The sequence below is a fragment of the Bos taurus genome, chromosome 1 (genome assembly GCF_002263795.3).
Source record: "Bos taurus isolate L1 Dominette 01449 registration number 42190680 breed Hereford chromosome 1, ARS-UCD2.0, whole genome shotgun sequence".
Taxonomy (NCBI): Eukaryota; Metazoa; Chordata; class Mammalia; order Artiodactyla; family Bovidae; genus Bos; species Bos taurus.
In genome coordinates this window covers 73,928,199-73,950,208 of record NC_037328.1, presented here as the reverse complement: position 1 = coordinate 73,950,208, position 22,010 = coordinate 73,928,199, and the positions used below count along the sequence as shown (strand labels likewise).

Here is a 22,010-nt window from a genome sequence, read left to right as displayed (position 1 = left end):
GAATTTAACCATTTTTATTGAAATATATAGCAGCTGTACAATATTCTGTAAGTTACATGTGTACGATATAGTGACTCACAATTTTTAAAGGTTATATTCCATTTATAGTTACTTTAAAGTATTGACTATATATGAATTTAATCTTGTATTTGGAAGGAAAAAAGATTCACCTTCTCTAGCATCTGCAGGAGCCATAATCGTACTTACCTTTAGGTCTGGCTTTCTTATGGCTCTATTTATGATGCTCTCCTCGTCGGTGATGAAAGGATTGTCAGGATTGAGCCTAAATGCGCTGTTCAAGGCTGACAGGCAGATCCACATTACCTTTTTCCGAGAGTAAGTTTGGAATTCATCCTGAGGAAATAAACACCAAAACTCCCATGAAGTTAAGGAAGTCATCAGGCTAAAATTCAACCTGAAAAGCATTGTTTTAATATAACTGTGTAAGTTTGTAGAGTTAACAAACCCTCTTGATGGGACTACATGTCTTTGAAAGCTGGTAGATTTAGAGCTTTAAGGGGCAAAGTCTCGTCATCACTTACGGAGGCATCAGAAGGTGAATATGATGCGGTGGCATATGACAGCACTCAAGAGTCATGAGGCAGATGTTCAGGTAAGAACCAGTGTTCCCTATTACCCTCCAACCATGGGGCTACGACCACATACAAATTTCATAGGGAAAAAAAAAGTCCCAAACAAGCAAGGATTCCAAAGTGTTTCTAAAGGGCTAAGAGACCAGGTGAACTGAACCATCCTCTTATTTTGAGGCTTAACTTCAATGCCACTCCCTTTAACACCTCTTGTGGGGGTGGGGGTGGGGAGGACCATCCCTATACCAGCTCCAAAAGACTGCCACTGTCCCTCTCTTGTGCTCCCAATTACCTTCTGCCTTACATTCTCTTAGTTCTTCCAGTCTATCTTGAAGGTGGGTGCCATATTTTACTGTCACTTATATCCCATCCACATGGGGAATTTTGATTCACTCAGTGAGAATCTGATGAATGGATGAGAAAAGTATGGAAAGTGTGAGCTGAACACGCCCAGGGGTGATTGTCAAGATGTTGGCATAGGCAGCACTGAGGAAGGCATCTTTGTGCATGACCCTAATTGAAGCTGCTTCAGTTTCACTTCACTGATGACTCCATCACAGCATAAAACTAGAGGCAGCAGCACTGGACGGAGTAACAGGGATCATGATGGTCGCTTAGAGACTGATTGACAATAGCAATGGTTATTGTCTGAATGGGTAAATGACACATGTAAATTCCACTTGGATGTCTGGTAAACCTCAGGAGCTAGGAAGAATGGCCAGGAAAGTGAAGCCTGGGAAGCAATTTGAGGCCTAGGAATGTAGGTCAGAACCAGAGATTGTCTCCATCACAACCACTGTTGCCATGAAGAGTGAGCTGACTGCAAAAGGCAGTGAGAAGCATTAGTAATTATTGTAGCTAAGTCTCTTACAATGATTCTCCTCAGGCAAACCCCACCTCCATGCCTTTGTTCCTGCTGTTTCCTCAGCCTGGAGTGTGTATCTTTAAGTCTTCCTGGGGCCGGATCCTAACCATCCTTCAGGGTCTGACTCAGAGTTCATGTATGGGAACATTCCTAATTTCTCTGATCTTTCCTCTAAATCATCAGGCTACTTGAGATTCTTACCACATACTACCTCACTGCATCATCCTTTGTCCCCTCACCTTATCACTTTTCTCAGATTGTAGGTAGAGATCATGTCTGATGGATGTCTGTGCTCCAGCCTGACTTAGCACAGATTCTGAGAGAGACAACTGGAGAGAGAGAGAGGAGGGAGATGATCAGGGAAGGCAAAGCAAAGGAAGTAGGGAGAACAGAAGAAGGGAGAGGAAGAGAAGAAAGGAGAGGAAAGAGAAGGAAAGAAGAGAAAAGGAGAGGAAATTTTAAAAAGAGAGGAGGGGAGGAAGGAAAAATCTTAGTAGAAATTTGAAAGTTAATGAGTTAATATTAAAAACCAGTAAAGTTGGCTATACTTCATTTTTTAACTACTAAATCAAATCATATCTGCATGGAGTTACCTTCACAGCCTAAGAATAACTGAAGGTGGCTACATTTCCAGTACTAAGCCACTGAACTGGGGCATGTTCTAGGTACTGTGGAATATGCCACCAGTTCCCTAGAACACAGCTTGACACAGCTCAGCATCATACAGCTTTGCCTTTGACCACATGAAAGAGTCAAGTGCTCTGTTATGAGAAAAACTTTGTGTTTCCAATAACAGTAATACAACAGTTAATATTTATTGACCACTTATTATGTTTTCAGTTCAGTTCAGTTGCTCAGTCGTGTCCAACTCTTTGCAACCCCATGAATTGCAGCACGCCAGGCTACCCTGTCCATCATCAACCCCCAGAGTTCGCTCAAATTCATGTCCATTGAGTCAGTGATGCCATCCAGCCATCTCATCCTCTGTTGTCCCCTTCTCCTCCTGCCCCCAGTCCCTCCCAGCATCAGTCTTTTCCAATGAGTCAACTCTTCGCATGAGGTGGCCAAAATACTGGAGTTTCAGCTTTAGCATCATTCCTTCCAAAGAACACCCAGGACTGATCTGCTTTAGGATGGACTGGTTGGATCTCCTTGCAGTCCAAGGGACTCTCGAGAGTCTTCTCCAACACCACAGTTCAAAAGCATCAATTCTTCGGCACTCAGCTTTCTTCACAGTCCAACTCTCACATCCATACATGAGTACTGGAAAAACCACAGCCTTGACTAGACAGACCTTTGCTGGCAAGGTAATGTCTCTGCTTTTGAATATGCTATCTAGGTTGGTCATAACTTTCCTTCCAAGGAGTAAGAGTCTTTTAATTTCATGGCTGCATTTAGGCACATATAATGCCACATGTGTATACTTTCATTTAAAGCTCAAAAACCCTAGGAGGTAGTTACTGTTCATTACCCATTCTACAGGGAGGAAACTAAGTCACAGTTGGTAACCATTAGAGCAGGGATTTGACACCCTCATCCCCCCGACCTTCTAGATCCTGTCTTACCCTTTGCTGTAGTCTATATTTTGTTTAAAAATACAGTTTGATTGAACTGCCATTTTATACCCAGCCTGAGCTAAGATTGCCAAAGGACAAAGTATCGGACAAAGTATCAAACAAAGTATCAATGAAAAACTTGGTAAGAAAGTGTATAATTTTTAGCTAAATAGGAATACAAATTACAAAAATGGCATCAGGATCAGAGACCTCAGACCACCAAGTGAGGACAATTAGGAAGATAAGGTCCTCTTGGTGCTCTTAAATGAAGCAAAATGATATTAACTACTAATTTTCAAATGATTACTTGGTAGTTTATAAACAATTGTTGTGCCAGTTGTCCTGTTTTAGGTTCATAAATCTCCAAAGCCGATATTAAAATCTCCATTTTGCACATGAGAAAATTCTCCATCAACAAGGCTAAAAACTGTCCAAGCCAATCTGGTATGGGGAGCAAGAGGGAGCAGAGACCTGACACCAGGTCTTCTCATGCTAAATCTTGTCTCTTTCCTCTTTGTTTCAACAAGTCATCCAACAGTGTTTGTGGTTCATGTATAAAAGTCACCTTGATTTCTAGACTGTGTATCAAATAGCATCCAGTTGCTCAGAATCTCTGATCTCCTAGCAACAGAGAATCTGACACCCAAAATCAGGCTGTCACCCTCTCGTTCAGTGTGACAGCAAACCGACCTCTAGACTGTAATCCCTAAAAGGGAAAAGGCAAATTGGAACACTGGAACTCCCAAACTCTCACGGGCCAGTATTAATCCAATGTACTGACTGCATATCTTAGTCTAGGCAAGTATTAAAGCCCGAAATTCTTCTTATTACAGTCTAAAGTATCACTAAATTGAAGGTGCTTGGATACAGTTGTCTCTAAGTTCATCCCCTTCCTGTCATCCTCTTTACTCCTGGAGCCTTTTAACTCAAATTCTCTATAATGCAAAGTAGAACTCTATATGCTAAATAAAGATGCCACAGTGACTTTTCCCTTGTTTACTACTCTGTTAAAGACTGTAAAATCATGCATATTTTTAATAACTATAAATGAAAAGTAACCTTCAAAAATTGTATACTTTTTAAAAATGATAATTGAAAAAAAAGAAATACACCCAACTTTTTAAGGAGAAAATAAGACAAAGAAAGGGAAGGAAAGTGTGTCACTGTGGAGTGGTCACCCTGAGCGAGCTCATAACTTCTCTCCATTTTCAACTTGGTATTGTCCAGTATGGAAAGGGCATGGGCTCTTTCATGAGATCAAATCTCAGTTCCAAACCAAATTGAAAAAATCATCGCCACTCTCTGAACTTAATTTTCATTCTCCAGGAAGTGGGGGTGATAATACACATTTCATGGATGTTTTCAGAATTAAAGGCATAATGTATGTGACCCAGGCTGAGTCTGGCCTACAGCTGACGTGGCAAATGCAGGATGGGTGCAGTGCTGTACCTCATTTCCATAATATGCTGTTCCTGAGATTTTCTATAACTAGGAACTTATTTTCCCTTAAAAAAAAATTTAGAATCTCTAACAGTCTATTTCTCCTTTCTGGAAAAGAAGTATATTTACCTAGAAATGACTATTTCCTCTTCAATCTGTTTCCCAGCTCTCTCAAGTGCTTACTGAGCTATAAAATCCTTAAATACACTGGAAGACTTACCACTTTAAATAATTGCTTTGTAATACATATAATCCAAATTGTTTGCCTGGCAAATCTAGGTGTTTTAATGCTCGAGCATCATCTTTACCTCCTCTTCACCAAGAGAATGAATCAGACCAGTCTAGTCCTTGAACTCTAAAAGAATAAGATTTTAAAATAACTTGAGTGGATTTCAAAGAAGGAATGTACACAGAAGACTTAGGTTTGACCTGGACAGAAAGGGAAGCAAACCTGGACAATTCTTATCTTCTGTGGACTTGCACTTGCTGAACCTTGGAAATACCAGACTAACTTTTATAGTGAATGAAGTGAGTGACCTTGCTTATCTCTTTCCAACCTTTTGCTGTAAGCACCTCATCTCTTGGAATTTAAGTAACAGTGTAATGGTCACTTCAAGTTCAGGCTTATCCTCTTGTGTAGAAGTTCACTTCACAAAATGCAGTACCTCTAAGATGGCCTTAAAAAAAAATGTTACCCATTGCAAAATTCCAAAGAGGTAGTAGGAAATCAGTATTTTTCATTTGGGGTTGTATATATTACCTTGGATCTGAGTGAGGTAACAGCAAGATTCCCGTGTGCTCCGTGGTCTCCTCAGTGGCCCTAAGGAGACCTAGGACCATTGTCCTGACATGGCAGTAAGTCCTCTGTACTGAACCTCCTGTCTTGGTAGGAGGCAGGCTGTCTTTTGTTACCAGCTACTGTCCTCTAGGATCTTTCTCCCTATCTTCTCTATTTTGCCCCAGTGGCCTTCAAGGTTTCACTTTCTGTTTTGTTTGGTTTGCTAGCTTCTATTCTAATGATTTTGGTTCTCTTTTTTCTTTTTCTGGTAAGTAAGTACTCTTGGAATATGGGAAGTTCACTCTCTAAGGGCAGTCTCCTGGAATTTCTGCTGGTCTTGCATATAAGAACTATGGACCTGAGTTCTGCAAGTATTTGTCTTGCTGGACTACAATTACTTGGGATGATTTATAATAAAATTGGCCAACATGGGGCTTCTTTGAAATTCCTAAATTAGTTTCCCTATGCAGGGCTTCCTGGTGACACAGATGGTAAAGAATCCATCTGCAATGCAGGATACCTGGGTTAGATCACTGCGTAGGGAAGATCCCCTGGAGAAGGAAATGGTTACCCCCTCCAGTATTCTTGCCTGGAGAATTCCATTGACAGAGGAGCCTTGTGGATTACAGTCCATGGGGTCTCAAAAGAGTCCGACATGACTCAGCGACTAACACTTTCATTTTCACCCATGCAGTCAATTAGAAAAATGGAAGGCAAAAATGGAAGCATATCTCAACAGGCATTTTTGAGGACTCGGGAAACATAATAATTAATCCATTTCCTTCAGAGAAACTGCTCACAATTCTGTAGAAGGATTTCAGAACTGCAAATTCCTCTGAGGCTTCTGAGAGCTCTCTTTGTCTCTGACTCTCTCACTCTCACTCTGCTCCTCTCTGTTCCTCTGAAGATTCACCACAATGTTTTCCTTGCTCTCCATATCTCTCTGAACTTTCTTTTTATAGCACTGTTGATTGATTATTACAACAATAATTGTAAGGACCTAATGAAAATGTCTATGACTATTGCGGTCATTTTGAATTAACGGCCCTAATTCTGACCCCAAGGGAACAAAAGTCCTCAGAGGAGTTGTGCATTTCTCCCCCTGTTTCTTTGAGATATAAATGTTCTACCTCATCTTCTTAGGGAACTCCTGTCTAGACCATCTCCAAATCATAAGACTGAAAAAAATGGAAAAGAGGTCTTTTAACTCAAACTGCTAAAAGGACTCTCTCTGGCCCAAACAGTCTCCTTAAAATTGCTTGTCAAGGGCAAATGCAAATCTTATAAGTCTTCCCCACACATAATAAAAGACTTCAGCCATCTGAGCAAGCAGATATAATTTGTTCCAACTGTTATTTATAAACTAGTGAGTTTTTTTTTTATTATTGTACCTGCTTCATGACTAAAGTTTTAAAATTCAAGCTATGAGATCTCTAAACTCTCTAAAATCACATACCTTCTGCATGATCACCTCTCTTTCTCCTCTGTGGGACATGGCTTTCTGGGAATAAGTCTCCCCAGTGCCAAGGGGGTTAATACTAATGTCAAATAACCAAGTGGTTGATCATCAATGCTTTCTAAAGATACATCTCTATCAGAAGGGAGAAATTTGGAGAACTGTGAATGGAAAACCAAAATGGAGTCAGTATTGCTAAGAGAGCACTCTTAAATGGAGCCAGGAGACTATTAAGGAAGTGTGACGTATGTACCTTTAACCCTGGATGAAATCTGACTTTTTGGTCTGATGAAGTCATCCACAACACCTGCCACAAATTCAAAATACTTATCAGACCTTCACCCTAAGATAACTTACATCAGTTTATTCATTTATCAGACCTCTACCCAGAAACAACTGTGATTTCTTAAGAACAGACATGTTCTGACTTGTATCAGAGTCAATCACAATTGTCCCCAGGCAACAGTGATGACTTTTTATTCTTATTACCCCTCAATCTCTCTTTCCCAGAACACTTTTTCAGGGTACCCCAATATGTCTCCAGAATTGCAATTCTTGAGACTTTAAATAGGCTGTATCCATGTTTATATGCAAAACAAAAAAACAAACAAAAAAACCCACAGAAATCCTTAACAACTCACCATAAATTTTGTTTTCACTGCTTATAGCTCTGGAACCATGAGCCTTTCTTTTAACTTCTCTATGTCTCCATTTGTAAAATAGGGAAAAAATAATCTCTACCAGTAAGGATCAAATAAGACAACATATATGCAAATACTTTGCAAATCATAAGTCACAATATAAATAGTCCTATCTTATAAAAGATAGTAGCCTCAAGACTATTTGCCTTAACAAAAAATCATCTCAGAGAGGCCAGCTTATGAAATTTCAGGCATTTCTGGCTAGATTCTTAACCAAAAAGTAGTTTAAAGTAAGGGGATGCTAAGTCACTTCAGTCGTGTCCGACTCTGTGCGACCCCATAGACGGAAGCCCACCAGGCTCCCCCGTCCCTGGGATTCTCCAGGCAAGAACACTGGAGTGGGTTGCCATTTCCTTCTCCAATGATGAAAGTGAAAAGTGAAAGTGAAGTCCCTCAGTCGTGTCCGTCTCTTAGCGACCCTATGGACTGCAGCCTACCAGGCTCCTCCATCCATGGGATTTTCTAGGCAAAGTACTGGAGTGGGGTGCCATTGCCTTAGAAAGTAGGAGGATGGGGAAACAGAATTCAGAGAAAGGAATGTGTACCTAAAAGTAGCGTAATACTCTCTCCTCTTACTTTCTCAATCATGGTATTTCACTTTACTGTCGTGATAGTTTTGGTAGAATCTGCAAAACCATTTATTGCAGATTCAATTCATTTATTTAATTTAATTAAATAATTATTGAGCACCTGCTGTGGCCACGAGCTAGGTGCTACACACAATGAAAAGCCATGGCCACTGTCTCCAAAAAACTTCTAGTCTAATAGGAGAAAAAGCTATAAAAAGAACTATAACATAGTCGGGGAGCTCTGGGCTTAGGGATTAGGAACTCAGGTTCAACTTCTTTATCCATGTGACCCCTTTACCTGGACCATTCCCCATGTGCTCCTCCCCATCAGCCACCATTACCTTTTAATGTTTATCATCCTCTGATGCTCGGAAAAGTCTTTCCTGGTTTTTTTGACTTGGTCAATTCCTTACCTACAATCCTATGATAACCATGAAACCTTCCTAAGTATTGTGTTGGCCAGTAAGTTCATTCAAGTTTTTCCATAAGATGTAACAGAAAAACTCAAACGAACTTTTTGGCCAACCCAATAAAACTTGTAACTGTTGGATTTTTGCATTTATTTGTATAGTGATCTGATGAATTCTGTAAAGAACCTTGATTTTACTGTAATACTTCCTGCTCCTTGCCCTGCCCATGAGCTAGCACTATGGTTGACATACAACCTGTGCTCATCAAATTTATAAAAGGAGGAGGAAAGGAAAGAGACAAAAAGGAAGGGAGAGGGAAATCGTGACTGACATTTACCAGGTTGCAAAGTTATTGTCCTCTCTGTATCCTCATCTCTAAGATAAAAATGATAATGCCATTTTCCAGGGCTGTTGTGAGAATTAGGTGGATGCATGTTGATGTATGGCAAAACCAATACAATATTGTAAAGTAAAAAAAAAATAATAATAATAATAATAAAGAAAAAAAAAAGAAAAGCTTCCCAAAGGAGGTAGTACTTATGAACCTTGTATAAGAGAATATGTATAAAATATTTGCCTAACATAAAAAAAAAATAGCATAATCAAGGAGATGTTGCTTTGTAAAATGTAAAGAGAATTGCACTGTAATAGAAGGTAGACTGCAGAAAGCATTATAGCAATGAGACTTGAAAATATAGAGCTAAAAAAGAATGAAGGAAAGGTGATTAATTTCTTCCAGACTTAGGACAGAGAATGGATCAACAAAGATTGAATAGACAAGGTGATTTATGGCCCAGGAATGAGTAGGTTTAATAAGTAGAGATACAACTCCTACTCTCTGTATTTACTGTAAAGAGAATGTCGGGATGAGTGCATGCAAGTGTAAATGAGTTGAGTCCTCTCCAGAATGTCACTCAGTAAGAAGAGGGAGTGCTATCTGTTTTGTTCATAGCTGTATTCCCAGTGTCTATAACAATGCCTGGTAGACGATTGGTACTTGCTCAACAAATAATGAATGAACAAATAAGTGAAAGAATGCATGGAGGAAATAGGGAATATCAGAAGAAATGCAAGAGTAAAATCATGGACAAATTATCTGGTTACCTTAGAAAATGTTGCTGAAGTGGGGAGCCTGGGTTTGGAGAGAGGAGGCTGGAGAGGAAGAGGGAGGGGAGGAAATAAGGGATCCAGGAAATATCATCACACATGCTGGTGGCTGATGAGCATCTGGGGGTCTGGTGGACCGCAGGTGTCATTTGCATGGCTGATTTGTGGGATTTTGAAGTTTTCAAATTAAAGCCCCTACCTTTGACATCTTTAGGTGAAACTGAAGGGAAAATGTTCCCCATGAAAACATGGAAGTGATATGCCTAGAGTCAGGCCTAATAGTCAATCATCACAAAGTTTTCTGCACATTGTCTTTGGCAACATGTGACATACAATAACAATGAAGGGAAAAAACTTATTTGTGATTATAATAAAGATAAAAACTACGGAAATCATCAGGATCATCTGAATTCAAAACACCAATGAATGTAAATCGTGTTATTTGCATAGAAATGTGGCATCGATACAAATATTGGTTAAAATTCAGGAGTAGATGGATAATGAATAAAATGCCACTTTTAAAATTATAAAATAGAAATGTAATTACTCTTATCATTTGGAAAAAATGTCACTCTTTGAGGCATTTAATAAAAGGAGGGGAACAGAAAATAAACTAGGTGCTAAAGACTTCCAGCCAGTATATCACGTTTACTATGTTTTTTTTTCAGTTAAAAAAAATGACTACCTAATCAGTATCTAGGATACTGTGTGAGATCTTACCAGTGTGAGATTGATGATAAATACCAAGTACTGATTTTTTAATAACACAAAAAAACAGATATACAACACATTTTCAGGTAGGAGTCATCCAGGCTTCCTTACTGGGAAATCTTTACTGTTCAGCTATTATAATATAATTCAAATAGTATCTTTCTTAAAGTGTCATTTTAATGCAAATAACCCAACAGCAGACTTTTAAACTTCTGGCTCCCAAAGCTTATTTTTATCTAAGACTCACATAGTAGAAGTGTTTGAAATAATTGAGTTCTTCTCTAATTACATAAAGACTAATTTAGCACCTCATTTATTTGGAGAGCCTCCGGCATAAGCGAATCCATTTAAAATGACTCACAAGAGCAGGTAATTAAAAATTAAGGTTGAAATCAAGATGAAAAAGGCAAGATTGAAGGTGGTTTCAACGGCTCTGATTAGTTGAAGAGGATAGTGAAATGAGAGAAAACCTTTCAAAGAGTTAGGGGTGGAGTGATGGAATACAGTTTCCTGAGGCACCAATGCCTTTTTGGACTTTCCACCGTATGTTCAGTTGCAAAGCCAACATGCAACTAAGAGACGGGACCTGATTGAGTGTAGAGAGTGTTGGGGATTCCTAGCTAAAAGGGTACTTTCCTCCTGTATTCTGTCCTACAAGGAAATGCTTATGGCTAGTAAGGGAAGGTGGAGAAGGCAATGGCACCCCACTCCAATACTCTTGCCTGGAAAATCCCATGGACGGAGAAGCCTGGCAGGCTATATAGTCCATGGGGTCACGAAGAGTCAGACACGACTGAGAGACTTCACTTTCACTTTTCACTTTCATGCATTGGAGAAGGAAATGGCAACCCACTCCAGTGTTCTTGCCTGGAGAATCCCAGGGACGGGGGAGCCTGGTGGGCTGCCGTCTATGGGGTCGCACAGAGTCGGACACGACTGAAGCGACTTAGCAGCAGCAGCAGCAGTAAGGGAAGGACATAGCACCCACATGAGCAAGGCCATTATATGTAGATGCATCTAGGCTACAGCAAGTCCTTTTGTTCAGTAAGCCTGTAAAGTTGCTGGATAAAAAACACATACACAAACAAATTGGTTCACAGTGCTTTTCAGGTCTACTAAATCCTTCTATATCTCTGTATAATCATTCTATTAATTTTTTAGTGTTTGATATTGAAACTCTAACTAAAAATTTAAATTTATCTACTTTTTAAAAATTGTAATATATAGTGGAAATATATTCTGTATATTTTGTACTATAACTTTATTCTATATTTTCCAATTCTCCTGTAAATGTGTTATCATATTTTCATAATTTAAAAAGTAAACAAGAAAGAGGAAAAAAATACACAGACACACAAAACAATCTTTGATAATGACCAAAGATCATTTACAATTTGTAAATGAGAGTGATCAAACCATTTACATTTTGTAAATGGCTTTTACAAATGTAATCTCACTTCATCCTCACACCAACCCAAGAGAGAACACGTGCTTTCACTAGTTCCATTTTACAAAGAGAGAGACTGAGGTCCCAAAAGGTTAAGTAACAAGCCTAAGGTGTCACTCCCTACACTAACATTCACTACAATTGTAATTTTAAAAGGAATGCCCTATGAATTAGGTCTTCTTAATGAAATCACATCATTTGTGGTAAATAACTGTAAGGCTAAGATGGATCCGGAGGCTGGACCTCTAGCCACCGCCTGCCTTGTGCTCATCTCCCCACAGCCATCCCATATCAAGATGTTCAGGAGAAAGGGCTGCCAGGTAGAGAATCAGGGACACACTCACCGTTGTCCTCAGCAACACGACATCTGCCTCTTGCAAGGAGCATGGGATGCAATTTGCCCACACGTGCCAAGCGGGTTTCCAGTAAAACACCAAGGGAAGGATCCCAAAGGAGAAGATGGATCCAGCAAGGCAGAGGGTTTCCCGGCAACTCTGAGTCCGGTAGCCAAATATCTCCTGGGGCAAAACCAAAATGAATCCAAATATTAGTTAAGCACAATAAACAACAAATGAACAAGTTGGAATTTTGCTGACGAAACTGGTGGAGGGATATGCAGAGTGTGAAGAAACTGAAGAGGTTGAGGGGAGAACAGAAGAACGGAGTGAGAGCTTGAGAAAGTGGAGAAAGATCCCTGACAAAATTCTTCATAAGCTGTGATTTCAGACTTCCAAGAAGTTGTATTCCAACTGGGGAAATTCGATTTTTACAATTTCAGCATCTGGCTACCCTGAGCCAAACACTATACTACATGATACATCACCTTCTTTAAGTCTCCCAAGCATCTTCTGAATAGGATAATATGACCCTCACTTCATAAATGATGAGGCTGAGCTCAGAAAGGCTGAATGTAATGATTTGTCCAAGGTCACAGAGCTGGCAAGTTCTGCTGTCAAGATTCAAACCCAGATTCATCAGCCTTCAAGTCTTGAACTTGATCCACAACCTTCACAGATGTGACCATGAGCCATGTGTGAGACAGCAGCAGTGAATGATTTCCCTAGCTGAGACCAGCAGCTTTGTAGGAAGAGCAGGGATGGAACGGGGGAAGCTGGAACCAGGCCTTGAGTTCAAAGTCAGGATTTGGTGAAACTGTTTGACAATGCACAACTAAATCTCAGCTTGCCTTTGGGGATTTGGGGTAAAGACAATTAGGCCTTTCCACCCTTCTGTCTTGTTTAGTAGCGAAAAGAATTTTATATTAAGGGGGGAAAAACCATAAAGACTATTTGATTTATTTCAACTCCTGCTTATTGAGCAGCTGCTATGTGCCATGAGGGGAATAGAAGATCATGGAGAATGCAAAGATTAACAAGGTAAGAGTCTGATCTCTAATAAATTTATAATCTGGACAAACTTTTTCCTTCCAAGCAAAGCCTGGGACAGAACAGAAAACCACCCCTGAAGTTTATGGTCTCTATGCCACAGTGATAGCCCACACAGCCATAGGTATATCACATATTAAGTATAATAACTAAGGTTGAGAGGAAGGAGCATGTCTGATTTAAAAGCATGTTCTCTGGATCAAGATACTTTAGATTCAAAGCCTAGTCTTTGGTTTACTGGGTGTGAGGTTGAACAAGTAAGTTAACCTTTTAATTTCTTGCCCTGTCATCCATAAAATGAGGGTGGTGATGGCACCCACTTCCCAGGGTTGCTGTGAAGTTTAAATGAGTTACTATGTAAAAGTGCTAACATGAGTAATTACTGCTGCTGCTGCTACATTACCATTTCCTGGAATATAGACCCAAAATTCGATTGGAAATTTGACATAGCATACAGGCATTTAGATCTAAGAATTCTTAGTATCAACTGTTCTACTTTTGTTAGAATTGCCTGGTAGGAAAAAGGGGGATCTGGAACGTGCAACTTTAAATCCTCCAACTTTCCTGTCTCAACTTGATAAAGATGTATTAACAGGAAAGTTCCTGTGATCCTTGGCTGAAAGCTGCTTGCAGGTGTAATTACTGGGTTCCTTTCTCTTATTAGCAGTGCACACAGGTGCTGATAGCTTCCTTAGGTAGTGTTCACATCTGGAATGCCTTTGATAAAATGTTCACCTCACTGCAGAAATACAAGCTCTTGACTGACTTTGCAAAGTATAATGTCTATCCTGACATAAATACTCTTCTGTTTCACACTCCAGTTGTCGCTCCCCAGATGCCAAATCTGAAATGTTTCTGTACCCTCACCACACTGGAAGCAATGCTTCGTTGGCTTCATACCAAGCAGCATACCAATTCTAAATTCCAGACCTGTCCTGAGTCCATCCCACCATCTTTTTCTGTGTGCTTTTATTACATTCCTACACTGTGGAACAGGTCAACTCTACCCACCCTTCCCACCCAGCCATTTTTTCACCTTTTTAAAAATATTACTTTTAAATGCTTCCTTATCTTGCCATTCAACTAAGCCCCTAGTTAATTATGCTGAAGCTATGCCAGTTCTGTCCCTAATACAAGCACGAGTCTCCCTATCACTGTGTGTTCTTTTACAGGCTATTCAGTGAAAGCTTTCTGTAGTTTCCCAAATGTCTTCAGTTCATTATCAAAGTAATGCAAGAATGATGACCTTCAAGTTCCAGCAAAGAAAACTAGAGTTTAAAATGAGTATAGTAATAGTTTTTATTAGCAACTAATGATTTGGAAACAATGACGGTAGCTAACATTGATGCAGCACTGAAAAACCTTTCACCATGCGCTTTACACACACTTTGATCTCATTGAAAAAGATCTAAATAAAATTTCCAAAGCACAATGTTCATAAGTAACTCAGAACTGAGCTTCAAGTCCGGACCTAGGCAGCACAGTGAAGGTAAATGTGAGCTCACCATTTCTACTCTAAGGCCTTTCTTCATTTTGCTTTTAAGTTCAATTTAAGAAAAAAAATTTAAGAGTACAGCAAATTGCAGGCATTGCAGGGACTATTCATAGATACTGGGTTTAAAATGGTAAAAATATGTACAGTGTGGTTTCTTATCAACCCATAGCAATTTCCTTCCTGCATTACAGAGTGTGTTCCATGTCTCTGAAAATGCTTGAGGGAACGGTTCCTACTACCCTGCACTCCACCCACACTTTGCCCCACAATAAAAGAGTCCATCAGACCAAAAAAAAAAAAAAAAAAAATGTTGGGCAAGTGTCCCCAAAATAGTACCCTCTTGGCAGTCTATTTGCATTACACAATAGCAAGCTGTCCCTTTCTTCATCCCCCTCCAACCCACAGATTCTTCTCCTCCCCCTGTCTCAGGGCATCTACATCCTTTTACTCCTAAGGACCAAAAGTCAGACTTCTAGGTGTATAGGCCTTCTCCCTTCTCCCCTGTACTCAAGAAGTCAAACTATGTTCCCTGAAAGTGAAAAGTGTGAGTTGCTCAGTAGTGGCTGACTCTTTACAACTCTATGAACTGTAGCCCACCAGGCTCCTTTGCCCGTGGAATTCTCCAGGCAAGAAGACTAGAGTGGGATGCCATTCCCTTCTCCAGGAGATCTTCCTGACCCAGGGATCAAACTGAGTCTCCTGCATTGCAGGCAGATTCTTTACTGTCTGAGCCACCAAGGAAGCCCCAAGCAATGATCTAAATCACCTTGGCCAACAGAACTCCTTAAGAGTCTACAGATCTTCTCAGAAATACACATACATAAATTTCTCCATAGAGATTCAGGGGGTTCCCAGCGTCTAGAAAAGACCCTGCCCCAGAGGGCTAAGTCCAAATCAAGGCTGATCTTAAAGAATTTACACTCTGTATGTGAACTTGGGACCTGATACTAGGCAAGCACTTAGTGAAAGAAGTGTGAGGACAGGATCTCACGGAAATGCAGGGGAGGGTGAGAGGGTGGCCACCAAAGCAGAGCACTGGCTGACTCCAAGAAGCTCCGTGAGGTGATCTGATCACCTGGGGGCCACTGAGTCCTGAGAATGGCTGTCAGCCTTCTAAACCCAGAGACTGACAGGAGAACAGTTCCCAGAGAAGTCTCCAGTTAAACAGATCCCAGAGACAGCGGTGTCATGAGAGAGAGAGAGATGTATGTACCTGTCACACGGACCAGATAAATACATGTGTGGGTGTGAAGAGTTTGCTGTCTTTCCAATGGCACCATCTCCACAATTGTGATTATCCTGCCGGTGGAGCCATATGCAAGCATAGCGCTTAAACTGGGCTCTGGAATCTTCTCTCACCCTAACATGCTTTCGTTAAATATATTTGATCAATTACAGTCAGATCCTGTTGGCCTGGGAGCCATTTATTCTCCTTAAGACAATTTTGCTTTCCTCTTCTAGCTTCATTAAATATTGGAAAGTTAATGTGATTCATTTTTTAAAAGCACTTCCCTAAAGATAATCTCTTTTCCCTTATTTTCAAATGTTTCGCGTGAAGAGAATGTTTTGCTACATTTCCAAGCAGTACAATAAGTTGTGCTAAAACAACACGGTTTAACTCCCTGCTGATCTTAACCACACATTCTATTCAAATTTCTGCCTGGGTTGTTTCCTGTTTGCCATTCTTTAGTGCTAAAGAATGATTTCCTAAGTGTCCCCTAAGTTAATTTAACTTCTCCATTTAGGTGAGAAATTCTCAACCTGAATGACCTAATCTTAAACTGGAGGCTTAAAAAAAATGGCCTGCAGAAAGGTTTCTTGTTGCCCAGGTAAGAATTTCTTAAAACTTTAAATTGGTGCCCCAGTTATTTTCACATAGAAGTTCTACTTTTTCTTTAAAATTAAATGAGAAGTTGTGACCATCCTGTACTCATATTCTTGCACTGGAAGAATCAACTGGGGACTAAAAAGATAACACAAATGAATTTATTTACAAAACAGAAACAGACTCACAGACACAGAGAACAAACTCACGTTTATCAAAGGGGAAAGGTGCGGGAGGAACGATAAATGAGGCGGCCGGGAGGAGCAACCCCACACCTGAGGCCAGGGGCGGCGGCCGGGAGGACCAACCCCACACCTGAGGCCAGGGGCGGCGGCCGGGAGGACCAACCCCACATCCAAGGAGCCGTGGCTGCGCGGGCGCCAGAGGGCCTAGAGGAGCTATCCCACGTTGAAGGTCAGGAAGCGAGGCGGTGAGGAGATACCCCTCGTCCAAGGTAAGGAGCAGTGGCTGTGCTTTGCTGGAGTAGCCGTGAAGAGATACCCCACACCCAAGGTAGGAGAAACCCAAGTAAGATGGTAGGTGTTGCAAGAGGGCATCAGAGGGCAGACACACTGAAACCATACTCACAGAAAACTAGTCAATCTAATCACACTAGGACCACAGCCTTGTCTAACTCAATGAAACTAAGCCATGCCCGTGGGGCGGGTCACGGTGGAGAGATCTGACAGAATGTGGTCCACTGGAGAAGGGAAAGGCAAACCACTTCAGTATTCTTGCCTTGAGAACCCCATGAACGTATGAAAAGGCAAAATGATAGGATACTGAAAGAGGAGCTCCCCAGGTCAGTAGGTGCCCAATATGCTACTGGAGATCAGTGGAGAAATAACTCCAGAAAGAATGAGGGGATGGAGCCAAAGCAAAAACAATACCCAGCTGTGAATATGACTGGTGATAGAAGCAAGGTCCGATGCTGTAAAGAGCAATATTGCATAGGTACCTGGAATGTCAGGTCCATGAATCAAGGCAAAGTGGAAGTGGTCAAACAAGAGATGGCAAGAGTGAATGTCGACATTCTAGGAATCAGCGAACTAAAATGGACTGGAATGGGTGAATTTAACTCAGATGACCATTATATCTACAACTGCGGGCAGGAATCCCTCAGAAGAAATGCAGTAGCCATCATGGTCAACAAAAGAGTCCGAAATGCAGTACTTGGATGCAATCTCAAAAACGACAGAATGATCACTGTTCATTTCCAAGGCAAACCATTCAATATCACAGTAATCCAAGGCTATGCCCCAACCAGTAATGCTGAAGAAGCTGAAGTTGAACGGTTCTATGAAGACCTACAAGACCTTTTAGAACTAACACCCAAAAAAGATGTCCTTTTCATTATAGGGGACTGGAATGCAAAAGTAGGAAGTCAAGAAACACCTGGAGGAACAGGCAAATTTGGCCTTGGAATATGGAACAAAGCAGGGCAAAGACTAATAGAGTTTTGCCAAGAAAATGCACTGATCATAACAAACACCCTCTTCCAACAACACAAGAGAAGACTCTACATATGGACGTCACCAGATGGTCAACACCGAAATCAGATTGATTATATTCTTTGCAGCCAAAGATGGAGAAGCTCTATACAGTCAGCAATAACAAGACCAGGAGCTGACTGTGGCTCAGATCACGAACTCCTTATTGCTAAGTTCAGACTGAAATTGAAGAAAGTAGGGAAAACCACTAGACCATTCAGGTATGACCTAAATCAAATCCCTTATGATTATACAGTGGAAGTGAGAAATAGATTTAAGGGCCTAGATCTGATAGATAGAGTGCCTGATGAACTATGGACAGAGGTTCGTGACATTGTACAGGAGACAGGGATCAAGACCATCCCCATGGAAAAGAAATGCAAAAAAGCAAAATGGCTATCTGGGGAGGCCTTACAAATAGCTGTGAAAAGAAGAGAAGTGAAAAGCAAAGGAGCAAAGGAAAGATATAAGCATCTGAATGCAGAGTTCCAACGAATAGCAAGGAGAGATAAGAAAGCCTTCCTGAGCGATCAGTGCAAAGAAATAGAGGAAAACAACAGAATGGGAAAGATTAGAGATCTCTTCAAGAAAATTGGAGATACCAAGGGAACATTCCACGCAAAGATGGACTCGATAAAGGACAGAAATGATATGGACCTAACAGAAGCAGAAGATATTAAGAAGAGATGGCAAGAATACACAGAAGAACTGTACAAAAAAGATCTTCACGACCCAGATAATCACGATTATGTGATCACTCACCTAGAGCCAGACATCCTGGAATGTGAAGTCAAGTGGGCCTTAGAAAACATCACTACGAACAAAGCTAGTGGAGGTGATGGAATTCCAGTTGAGCTCTTTCAAATCCTGAAAGATGATGCTATGAAAGTGCTGCACTCAGTATGCCAGCAAATTTGGAAAACTCAGCAGTGGCCACAGGACTGGAAAAGGTCAGTTTTCATTCCAATCCCAAAGAAAGGCAATGCCAAAGAATGCTCAAACTACCGCACAATTGCACTCATCTCACATGCTAGTAAAGTAATGCTCAAAATTCTCCAAGCCAGGCTTCAGCAATACCTGAACCGTGAACTTCCAGATGTCCAAGCTGGTTTTAGAAAAGGCAGAGGAACCAGAGACCAAATTGCCAACATCCGCTGGATCATGGAAAAAGCAAGACAGTTCCAGAAAAACATCTATTTCTGCTTTATTGACTATGCCAAAGCCTTTGACTGTGTGGATCACAATAAACTGTGGGAAATTCTGAAAGAGATGGGAATACCAGACCACCTGATCTGCCTCTTGAGAAATCTACATGCAGGTCAGGAAGCAACAGTTAGAACTGGACATGGAACAACAGACTGGTTCCAAATAGGAAAAGGAGTCCATTAAGGCTGTATATTGTCACCCTGCTTATTTAACTTCTATGCAGAGTACATCATGAGAAATGCTGGACTGGAAGAAACACAGCTGGAATCAAGATTGCCGGGAGAAATATAAATAACCTCAGATATGCAGATGACACCACTCTTATGGCAGAAAGTGAAGAGGAACTAAAAAGCCTCTTGATGAAAGTCAAAGTGGAGAGTGAAAAAGTTGGCTTAAAGCTCAACATTCAGAAAACGAAGATCATGGCATCTGGTCCCATCACTTCATGGCAAATAGATGGGGAAACAGTGGAAACAGTGTCAGATTTTATTTTTTTGGGCTCCAAAATCACTGCAGATGGTGACTGCAGCCATGAAATTAAAAGACGCTTACTCCTTGGAAGGAAAGTTATGACCAACCTAGATAGCACATTCAAAAGCAGAGACATTACTTTACCAACAAAGGTTCATCTAGTCAAGGCTATGGTTTTTTGCAGTGGTCATGTATGGATGTGAGAGTTGGACTGTGAAGAAGGCTGAGCACTGAAGAATTGATGCTTTTGAATTGTGGTGTTGGAGAAGACTCTTGAGAGTCCCTTGGACTGCAAGGAGATCCAACCAGTCCATTCTGAAGATCAGCCCTGGGATTTCTTTGGAAGGAATGATGCTAAAGCTGAAACTCCAGTATTTTGGCCACCTCATGCGAAGAGCTGACTCATTGGAAAAGACTCTGATGCTGGGAGGGATTGGGGGCAGGAGGAGAAGGGGACGACAGAGGATGAGATGGCTGGATGGCATCACTGACTCGATGGACGTGAGTCTGGGTGAACTCCGGGAGTTGGTGACGGACAGGGGAGGCCTGGCGTGCTGGGATTCATGGGGTTGCAAAGAGTTGGACACGACTAAGCGACTGAACTGAACTGATATACAGACTACTGTATATAAAATAGATAAACAACAAGGACCTACTGTAGAGCACAGGGAACTCTACTCACTATTTTGTAATAACCTATATGGGAAAAGAATCTGAAAAAGTATATGTGTGTATATATGTATATGTACACATACACTCACACACACATACACACATATATATATGAATCACTTTGCTGTAACCCTGAAACTATACAACATTGCAAATCAACTATTACTTCAATAAAAATAATTTTTAAAAAAAGAACCAACTAGGGAGCACAAAGAGACGTGTACAAAATAGCCCAGGAACAAACCCAATACCACCCATTGAGACAGAAGATGATACTCCATGGTGTGTTCACAGCATAGGACCATTTGGCTCTCACCTGGTGAGAGGTGCTATGGACATGACAGGTCCCATAGGACCTGATATGGCACTTCAAATAAATCAGCTCCCAGCAATACCCAAGGGTAGGGATGACTTTAGTAAAACAATAGTAAGTGAAAACAGTCTGCAAAGGCTTACATCAGCATGGTAATCTTTTTATAAAGTTAAAAACAACTAAAATTTTAAGTTTACTTTTACGATACACTTAGAGAAAAGAAAACTACATAGAGAGGAAGATAAGGGAGTAATGAACACATGGCACAGGACAATGGGTTACTTCTGTTGGGGTGGGATGGGGAAAGAGGGACCACTCTGTCATACGTAGGATATTGTCAAAATTCTAGATTTTATTTGAGTGGTGGGGTCATCACATTATTATAATGAATTAATTAAATGACTAAATTAATGCTATACAGAATGGGCAGAGGATGAGTATGTCACGAACCAAAGATTATGGACCACTAATTGTGAGACCTGAAGTCTTAAGGAAAAAAGGAAGGAATAATCAGCCCGAGTGAGTGGGAGATGCCCCCCTTGAAATGAGCAGGTGCTCCTCATGTCCCTCATGTCTGCCAGGCTTTCCCTTTTCCCCAGCACCGAGGGTCTATGTCAGCTTCTATTTTTCATTTCATCCAGGTCCTCCTCACTGGAAATACAGCCTCTCACTGTAGACCAGTGGTTCTCAAACAGGGCTGATCTTGCCCCACAGTGGACATTTGGCAATGTCTGGAGATATTTGGGGTCACTCTCACCTGGGTAAGACACCTGATGGGTAGAGGGCAGGAAGGCTGCTAAACATCCTACAATGCAGAGGACAGCTACCCCCAAAACTCTGCAGCAAAAAATTATGTGGCCCAAAGTAGTGAGGAGGTTGAGAAGCCTGCTTCAGGATTTGAGCTTCCCCACCTAAGCAGGTCTCTAGGTCATAGTGCCTCAGACATCATCCTCAGCACCAGAAGGGAATAAGAAATTTTTACATTGAAATCTATTGTCAAAAAGGACTTAATGCCAAATGACCACTAAGTTCAGTAGTGGTCACAACAATTCATTCTGCAGATGAGGAAATAGGAGTTAAGAGAGAAAATCAAATGCCCCTATGGACTGCACCCACATTCCTCCTGGACCTGAACCACCCCCTCGCTCTCACTCTGCCCCAGCAACCAGGACATTTCCCTTAAACTCACAGAGCCCTATCCTGCCTCAGGACCTCAGAGTGCACTGAAGGACAAAATTCCAGTTTAAGGTAGTACAGGTCCGTGTATTGTGGCGTTCTAATCATATTCAAAAGCAGAGACATTACTTTGCCAAAAAAGGTCCGTCTAGTCAAGGCTATGGTTTTTCCAGTAGTCACGTATGGATGTGAGAGTTGGACTGTGAAGAAAGCTGAGTGCTGAAGAATTGATGCTTTTGAGCTGTGGTATTGGAGAAGACTCTTGAGAGTCCCTTGGACTGCAAGGAGATCCAACCAGTCCATTCTAAAGGAGACCAGCCCTGGGTGTTCTTTGGAAGGAATGATGC

The 22,010-nt window shown here is 41.1% G+C and overlaps 1 protein-coding gene and 1 non-coding gene across 4 annotated transcripts in view; both read right to left on the bottom strand.

Annotated features, from left to right (window-relative positions):
• Positions 1-22,010, bottom strand: part of ATP13A4 (ATPase 13A4) — a 126,335-nt gene that overhangs the window by 69,622 nt on the left and 34,703 nt on the right. For all 3 annotated transcript variants that reach the window (XM_002684859.7, XM_059888178.1, XM_010801264.4), the window contains exons 2-3: positions 11,975-12,148; positions 208-354 (exon numbers count right to left, since the gene is read on the bottom strand). In XM_002684859.7, the coding sequence (XP_002684905.3) occupies positions 208-354; positions 11,975-12,148 (321 nt within the window). The remainder of the gene's footprint in view (positions 1-207; positions 355-11,974; positions 12,149-22,010) is intronic.
• MIR2285BK (microRNA mir-2285bk) lies at positions 8,417-8,473 on the bottom strand. Its single transcript, NR_162291.1, has one exon. It is a non-coding gene; the product is annotated as a microRNA mir-2285bk (primary transcript).